The sequence below is a fragment of the Lynx rufus genome, unplaced genomic scaffold (genome assembly GCF_022079265.1).
Source record: "Lynx rufus isolate CCGP_SWC_20201006 ecotype Redwood Valley unplaced genomic scaffold, mLynRuf1.p SCAF_6, whole genome shotgun sequence".
Taxonomy (NCBI): Eukaryota; Metazoa; Chordata; class Mammalia; order Carnivora; family Felidae; genus Lynx; species Lynx rufus.
Genome location: NW_025814878.1, coordinates 143,384,688 through 143,393,644, shown reverse-complemented (window position 1 = coordinate 143,393,644; position 8,957 = coordinate 143,384,688). Strand labels below are relative to the sequence as shown.

The window sequence follows — 8,957 nt, the reverse complement described above, 5'->3', positions numbered from 1 at the left end:
TTCAGCAGTCGTCAGATGTTGTGTACTAAATAGCAAACAGGTCAAGGAGTCTGGCAATGTCATTCAGATCTTCTGTGTCCTTACTGTTTTTTAAAGTGCATGTGGTCAATTGTTGAGAGATGGCTGTTGAACATGAAGAAACGTCCCTCTTCAGCTCTGACAATATTCTATCTTGAAATCTGTTATTATCTGACAATATAGCCATCCAGCCTTCTTACAGTTTGCATAATAAATCTGTCTCTATCCATTTACCCTTGATCTATGACTTCACATAGGAAGTAATGTCTCTTGTAGAAAGTATATAGTTTGTCTTCTCTATCTTGATCTCTGCCTTTTAATCAGAGAGCTTAGAGGAGGATTAGACAGATGTTTTTCTTTAAGAGCCAAATGGTAAATACTTCAGCCTTGGTGGGCCATTCACTCAACTCTGCCAATAAAGAGAAAGCCGCGGGGGGGGGGGGGGGGGCGCCTGGGTGGCTCAGTCGGGTGGGCGGCCGACTTCGGCTCAGGTCATGATCTTGCGGTCCGTGAGTTGGAGCCCCGCGTTGGGCTCTGTGCTGACAGCTCAGAGCCCGGAGCCTGTTTCAGATTCTGTGTGTCTCTCTCTCTGACCCTCCCCCATTCATGCTCTGTCTCTCTCTGTCTCAAAAATAAATAAACGTTAAAAAAAAAAAAAAAGAGAGAGAGAAACCACGGTAGATGGTGTGTAAATGAATGGGTGCAGCTATGATCCAGTAAAACTTTATTTTCAGAAACCGGTATCGGCCAGATTGGCCCTCAGGCCATAATTTGTCAACCTCTGGTTTCGACTATTTGAATTTACTGTAATTACTGGTACGTTTGGGTTTGTCTCACCATTGTTCATCCCTTTGTTTTCCCTTGAGTTTCCTTTTCTTCTGTTTTGTGGACCATTTAAATACTTTTAAATATTTGTTTTAAGTTTTCCTATTAGCTTTTTAGCTGTGCTAAAAAGGAGCTGTGCTCCTTTTCATTATTATTTTTAGCAGTTCCTCTAGGGATTACAATATACATCCTTAATTCTTCAGTCTTCTTAGCATTAACATTTCACTTCCCGTAAAAATGTGGAAACCTTACAACCACATAGGTCCAATTACCACACTCCATTCTTTTGTTCTAGCTGGCTCATGTATTACCTGTACATATGTTACGAATTTTACTAGGCAGTGTTATAATTTTTCCTTTACATAGTCGTATGTATGATAAAAAATTGGATAAAAGCAAGCTCTTACATTTTAATTTACCCAGATATTTACCATTTCTAATACTTTAAATTTCTTTGTGGGGATCAGAATTTCCATCTGGTGTCATTTTCCTTCATCCTGAAGAACTTAATCGCTTCGGCAACAATCAGGGGAAAAAAAATCCAAAAGACACGCTTGGTCGTCTGTCAGTGTGCCTTGTCATGGTAAAGAGGCCCATCTCGGGGCGCCTGGGTGGCTCAGTCAGTTGGGCGGCCGACTTCGGCTTAGGTCAAGATCTCGTGGTCCGTGAGTTCGAGCCCCGCGTCGGGCTCTGTGCTGACCGCTCAGAGCCTGGAGCCGTTTCAGATTCTGTGTCTCCCTCTCTCTGACCCTCCCCCGTTCATGCTCTGTCTCTCTCTCTCTGTCTCAAAAATAAATAAACGTTAAAAAAAATTAAAAAAAAAAAAAAAAGAGGCCCATCTCCCAGTCACGTTAGCCAGAGACCCAGAAGTGCACCGTTACAGCCCCTTCTGTCTCGCCCGCGTGTCCGGCTTGTCACCACGCCCTGTCAACGTTGCCTCCTACACGTATTGCCAATGTGTCCCTTCTTTCTGTCTCTGCTCACTTTCTCTCTAATCCGCGTTCTCATCTCGCCTAGATTTCTGCAGCATCCACACAGTACTGTTTCGTGTCCGTTCTGGCCTTTCCACCTCCCTACTCCCTGTCAGAGAGAGAGCCCTTCTAGCACCCAGATCTGCTTTTGTCATCTTCTGTCCCCTCCTCTGAGATGGCTTCTTCCTGCTGTCAGGTTGAAGACCGTACGCTCTTGCCCGGGCCGTGACCTCCCAGAGCTGGCCTCTCCCCCTGCAGTGGCATTCTCCACCCACCCCCCACCCCCCGTTCGTTCATACACCTGGTCTGCTCCGTGCACGCGGCCCCCTTCAGCGTGTCACCCTCACGGGTCCCCTGGAGTGATGCTGCCTTCGCAGCAGCTGCTGCTTCCTCTGCTCGGGGCGCTTTTCTTTATCTTGTCGCCCCGGTGACGCCTACTGATCCCTCGGGATTTGGTCCAGCATCGTCTCTTCAAGTAAACCCCGCCGAAACCCCGACCAGGTCAGATCGCCTTATTAAAGACGCTCATGGCCTCACACGACTCTTCTCTATGACGCCCGTCACAACTATAGTTACATATTTGTTTGTGTGACTGTTTAGTTATTTATCTCCTGGACACTCAGCTCTGTGCGATCAGGTACCATGTTTTGTTAAGCTCTGTATTGTCAGTACTGAGCAGCGGGTTCAATAAATATTGGTTGAAAGAATAAAGGTCATTTATTCCAAAACAGAGGTATCCGAGTATATGTGCCGTCGAAGCGAGCACCAAAAGCAGAGGTATCCTAAAGATACTTGGAAGGAGAAAGATAATCAGGAGGCATTATTATAATGGTAAAATGTGCAATTCTCTGTGACACCAGCTGGGTGTCCAGTTCAGTTCTGACCCTAATCAGAGCTAGCGAGGACCCCAGGGGGTACGTGCTCAGTCTCACAGGACGGCCCCCCCACTTCAGATGCCGGTGGCAAGTAGCGGGTCCCCGGATTGCCCGCGACCCCTGTCTGACTTGGCTACAAGTCAGAGGGTCCCATGACCTCCCTCCTTGGATTAGATCATTTGCCAGGACAGCGCACAGGACCCAGGGAAACGCTTAGGTTGACCATTTAGTGGATTGTCAAGGACGCGATAAAGGTTACAGATGAACAGCCAGACGAAGAGATACCTGGGACAGGGATCCCAAGGGTCTGTTCTGGTTTTTTTTTTCAGACTTTATGCTTTTTGCTTTTTAGGTTTTGGGGGTCCCGTTGCTGCATTCTCTTGGAGACGGTCTTGTCAGCGGTGTCCAGTCTGCTAGTGAGTTCTTCGAAGGCACTCTTCGTTTCTGCTGGTTGTGTTTTAAATCTCTAGCATGTCTTTCTGGTTGTGCTTACACTGCCCATCTGCTCTTGCCTGCTGTCTACCTTCTCCATTCGACCATTTAGCTTATTAATTACAGTAGTTTTAAATTCCCAGTGTCAGGAGTCCAGCGCGCCCGCCGTGTCTGTGTATTCTACGAGTTGGCTGTCTCTCCCCACCGTACTCCGTGTACTTACAAAGAGCGTTACTCCTTTTCTTTCAGAAGAGTCCGATTTCCTTAGCCTCCTTGTATCTATTGAGTCCGCTGTCCTTCACGAACCCACCTTCTCATGCTGTGCGTGACAGCGCAGAGCTCCAGTTCGCCTGACTTTCTGACTCGTCCGTGGGTTCCTTCAGTGGTTTCTGTTTGTGCCTCTTAACGGGTATCTGCGAAAAGTTGTTCTGCAGTGGTTGTTTTGGCTTACGGGCTGAAAATCCCTCTTAGCGTTTATGCAGTAGATGCTCTCAAACATGTACTGCTCCAAATATTAGGGTAATGGCTTTAACTCACCTTTAGCTTTAAGTAATTTCTAGGGCTTGGTTGCCAAAAAAGGACAACAACAAACAAACACGCCCACACACACACCTGGCCGGACTTATCTTTGAAAACGGCTGTCATTGGGACGTTTTCCTAAGAAAACCACCAGCATTTGTCCGCTCACCAAGCATTCGTCAGGCATAGTCTGTGCGCCAAAAACCATGCCAGGAGTTGAGGGCTCGGAGGTTAAAGACTTTAGTCCGTGACCTCCGGAAGCTCAACGTCCAGTGAAAACACTGGTGGGTGCTGTGATGGAGTAGTGCGGACACAGCATGGGAGCAGTGGTGAAGAAGGGGCTCTGGGGCTGGCTTTAATCCTGGCTCTGCCACTTACTAGCTGTGCAGCCTTTGCACAAATGCCCTAAACTCTCTAAGCCAACATGACCAGTAGAAATATAATGCAAACCACATGTGTCATTTAAAAAATGTCCTAGTAGTCATGTTTAAGAAAAGTAATGAGAAACAAGTAGAATTAACTTTAAGGATATCTTTTTTTGAATCCCGTGTGTGTAAAACTTAACACGTAATCAATATAAAAAGTTATTAATGGGACATTTTCCTTTTTTTTTTTTTTAATCTTCAAAATCTGGTGTGTATTTTACACAGAGTACAGCTCAGTTTGGTGTGACCATGTTTCTGGTGTCCAGCAGCCACACGTGGCTAGAGGTCGGTGCACAGGGCTTTATGGGTTTGTTATGCCCCTTCCCTCACTCGTAAAATGGAGACAAAAATAGCTTCTACCCATGGAGTTCCAGTAAAGGATAAGTGATTAAATACATGTAAAGTACTTAGAACAGTGACTGTTCAAAGCATAAGCACTTGTTAAATATTAGCTGTTATTATTTGTAGGAACAATTATTTTATGATGACAGAGGCTAAGAGAACATAGATAAGGAGCCTAGAACAGGTGACGTTAGGACTGAATCCTGAAGAATGAGCAGGAATCGGCATAGCAAACAGTAGGTGGTTCAAGGGCAGTTCTGGACAACAGATCAAGTGCAGGGAGACGTGAGAGACTTGATAAGTGCTAGGAAGTGGACACAGGGTGGCTGGAGTGTAGGGTGTGTGTGAGAGTGACAAATGGCGAGGCTGACTGGTGATGGGTCAGCTCACGAAGGACCTCCATCTCGAAAGTATGAGAAGAATTTAAGTATTTGGAAAAAGTTCACACCGTAAGTGGTATTGAGGACTGGAAAGAGGCCAGATGGGAGGGCTTCCCCCGATGTCACACAGATAGTCGTAGAAAAGTGGGATTAAAGCTCTGGATTTTCTGTGTCTTTACCCATTATCCTCTGCTCCATCAGGCAGCTCCCTAGGGCAGCAGAGATTAAGATTCAACTCTGGAATTCTGGCTTACGTGTAACTTGAGGCAAGTGACTTCAGCACCCTGAACCTCCCTTAAAGTAAGATCCTGTTTTCCACCTCACAGGGTTTTTAGGAGAATTAACTATGTCAATATTGTGGGTCAGCTCGGAATAAATTCAATAACTGTTAGCTCCACAGCCAAAAGAGTCTTCCAAGTTTCTTTCCCCCCAAGACAAGAAACAGTAACTCTGGAGACACAAATATGTGCACATCAGATAAGGGGTAAACAACAAAAGGCATGGCTTTTAGGTATTGAAATTAGAAGTTGAAACAGTACAGTAAATATTGTGGGAGATCTGGAAAATGGGAGTTAAGACTGTCATGGGGCTTATGTAATTTGAGTGGGGCTCTAAAATATGGTCAAGATTTAGGTGGGCAAAATCAGGAAGGAAAGAAAGAGTTTGGGGGCAGGAGAAGGAATGATGGGTTACATGAGGAATGAACGTTGAATGTTGGGAATACAGTTAATAAGACCACTAATTCCTTGTGTTTAATGCTTGCCTGTGATATGCCGTGATCACTGAAAACGGATGTTTAAGTGAACAAATCTACTGTTTACTATCCCTTCTGGGGAACCTTACCAGCCCAAAGTAAAAGACTGCATAGGTGCTAACACTTGGGGGTCGTCTAATGAAACAGCCAAGTCCGTGCCCAGCAGTCCTGCGATGAAACCCATCATTTATCATGTCCTTACACACAAGCACTTAACTTTCAACCAGCACATCGGTAACTCGGTCTTAAGCGTGAACCCATAATTAAAGACTACTTCTAGACACGCTAACATAGAAGATGAAGGGTCATCTCTCTTGTTTGTCTTCTATTCATAGTGTTTCTGGTCTTTCTGTCCATGACTGAGAGTAAAAAAGAAATACGTTGTCCTTGGAAAGCCATGAGAATTATTTTTCATTGCAAAAGAGTAGATTTCTCCCTATTCAAATTTTCCTTCTCTTTCCCTCTTCTTACATTAAATGTAAAACAGTAATGTCAGTAGCAGTTATTCACCAAAGGGGAATTAGGTAAAAGTATTGTTTTGTGTAAGTCAAAAAAACAAATTTAAAAGAAATGTTTTTGTTGTTGTTGTTTTTAAGCTTTTCTTTTTATGTAATCTCTGCACCCAACATCAGGCTCAAAAAGAAAAGTTTTCTTTTTTTTAACGTTTATTCATTTTTGAGAGAGAGAGATAGAGTGTGAGTAGGGGAGGGGCAGAGAGAGAGGGAGACACAGAATCGGAAGCAGGCTCCAGGCTCCCAGCCGTCAGCACAGAGCCCGACACGGGGCTCAAACCCACGAATCGTGAGATCATGACCTGAGCTAAAGCCGGACACTTCACTGACGGAGCCACCCAGGCGCCCCAAAAGAAAAGGTTTTTTAAAGAGACATTTAAAGAGCTCTTAATGGGCTTTAGGATAATAGTTTCAATGCTGATTAAGTACTTTTCTCACAGAAGACTCCCTAGAAGCCATTTCTCTTTGATCACAGTTCTCCTTTCCTAATACCTCCTCATCTTCATGTTCTTCTTTTTTGTAATCTCTTCAGTTTAGACTTTTCCTGAACCACCTTCTCACCTGACCGTGTTTGCTCCATTCCCTTCGGTCACTTTCATTTAGCTCCAACCCCTTCACACCACTAGCATTTCCTCCCCAGAGAGCAGGTAATATTTACATCCCCCTGTTGTATGATCTCAGTGTTTACAGCTTCATTACCCCATTCCTCACAGAGCAGCTTCTTATATTCCAGCTTTGGACTTTCATGTCTTGCAGATGGCGAGTCTGGACCTGAAGCCGAGAAGTCAACACTACAGCAGCAGGACATTTTCAAAGAAATTCCATCCCGAGGAATAAACACGGAAGAACTTACAAAGATAAAGTCTGTGTTGGGAGGTACCCGGAGACCCAGAGAACAGTTTAAGAATCAGCACATCTGGGACGAGATAAAGTCACCTGCATGGAAATTCCTGCCCAAGAAAGAGGTATAGAAGCTAATGAATTTGGAAAAGCTGTCACTGTACAATCCAATAGTTTCGGAGCAGTGTGAGCCTGTAGAACGGTGTGTTCGTGAACATGCTACACGTGGGAAAATCTTCCAACAAAACTCAGACTTAATTATACAAAGGGAGTGTGATGGAAAGAGACCTTGTCTGTAGTGGATGTAGTGGATGCGGGAAAGCCTTAAGAGACCACACCACTCTTATTCAACATGAGAGAACGCATACTGGAGAGCGAGCCTACAGATGTAACAAATGCGGAAAGGGATTTAACCAGAGTTCCCACCTGACAAACCATCAGAAGACTCACACAGGGGAAAAGCCCTACAAATGCAATGAATGTGGGAAGGCCTTCAGTTATTGTTCAGTCCTTATTCAACATCAGAGAATTCATAGTGGGGAGAGACCTTATGAGTGCACTGAATGCGGTAAGACGTTTAGTCGTAGCACATACCTTACTCAGCATCAAAGAATTCACACTGGTGAGAAACCCTATAAATGTCTTGAATGTGGAAAGGCTTTTAGCCAGAGCACGCATCTTACTCTACATCAGAGAATTCATACTGGAGAGAAACCTTACGAATGCAGTGAATGTGGTAAAACCTTCAGTCAGAGTGCACATCTTACTCAACATCAAAGAATTCATACAGGAGAAAAGCCCTATGAATGTAATGCCTGTGGAAAAGCCTTCAGTGATCACTCCGCTCTTATTCGACATCATATCATTCACACTGGGGAGAAACCTCATGAATGTAATGACTGTGGGAAAGCTTTCAGCTACTGCTCCGACCTGATTCAACACCAGAGAACACATACTGGAGAGAAACCATACAGGTGCAGTGAATGTGGGAATGCCTTTAGTGACTGTTCAGCCCTTATCCAGCATCAAAGGATTCACACTGGGGAGAAGCCCTATGAGTGTCGTGAATGTGGGAAAGCCTTTGGTAACTACTCAGCTCTCACTCGCCATCAAAGAACTCATACTGGGGAGAAACCCTATGAATGTAAGGAATGTGGAAAAACCTTTAGCAGAAGCACATACCTTACTCAACATCAGAGAAGTCACACAGGAGATAAACCATATAAATGTCATGAGTGTGAGAAAACTTTTGCCCAGAGTTCATTCCTTACGCAACACATGAGAGTTCACACTGGAGAAAAACCCTACAGATGTAATGAATGTGGGAAAGCTTTCAGTGACCGCTCGGGGCATATTCAGCATCAGAGAACTCACACTGGTGAGAAGCCCTATGAATGTAACGATTGTGGGAAAGCTTTCAGTTTCTGCTCAGCTCTTATTCAACATAAGAGAATTCATACTGGAGAGAAGCCCTATAAATGCAATGACTGCGGAAAAGCCTTTAGTGATAGGTCAGCACTTATTCAACATCAGAGAACTCACACTGGAGAGAAACCCTATAAGTGTAACGTGTGTGGAAAAGCCTTCAGTCAGAGTACAAACCTCAGAAATCACCAGAAAACTCATTCTAGTGAAAAATCCTATACATGTAGTGAATGTGGAAAAGCCTTTAGTTACTGCTCAGGCCTCATTCAACATCAAATCATTCATACTGGAGAGAAGCCTTATGCATGCAGTGAATGTGGCAGAGCCTTCAGCCGGGGGACAGACCTTAAAAAACATCAGAAGACTCATACTGAAGAGAAGCTCTACAAATGTAATGAATGTGGAAAAGCCTTTAGCCAGAGCACGTATCTTACAAAACACCAGAAAATTCACAGTGCCGAGAAAGCAAATATACATACTGCCTGTAGGAAAACCGTTAAGCAAAACTCCTCTGTTCAACACGAAAAATCTTATACTGGAGAGAAATCCTCTGAATGCCTTGAGAGTCTGGCTGCTGTGGAGACCAGGGAAACAGAAGGATCATGAAAACTGTCAATTAGAGTGGCCACATGGCTTAGT

The 8,957-nt window shown here is 44.4% G+C and overlaps 1 protein-coding gene across 1 annotated transcript; it reads left to right on the top strand.

The window, feature by feature from the left end:
• Positions 1-6,836: 6,836 nt before the first annotated feature.
• LOC124528414 (zinc finger protein 883-like) lies at positions 6,837-8,957 on the top strand. Its single transcript, XM_047102020.1, has one exon. The coding sequence runs from the start codon at positions 7,170-7,172 to the stop codon at positions 8,922-8,924; it is 1,755 nt and encodes a 584-aa protein (XP_046957976.1). The 5' UTR covers positions 6,837-7,169; the 3' UTR covers positions 8,925-8,957.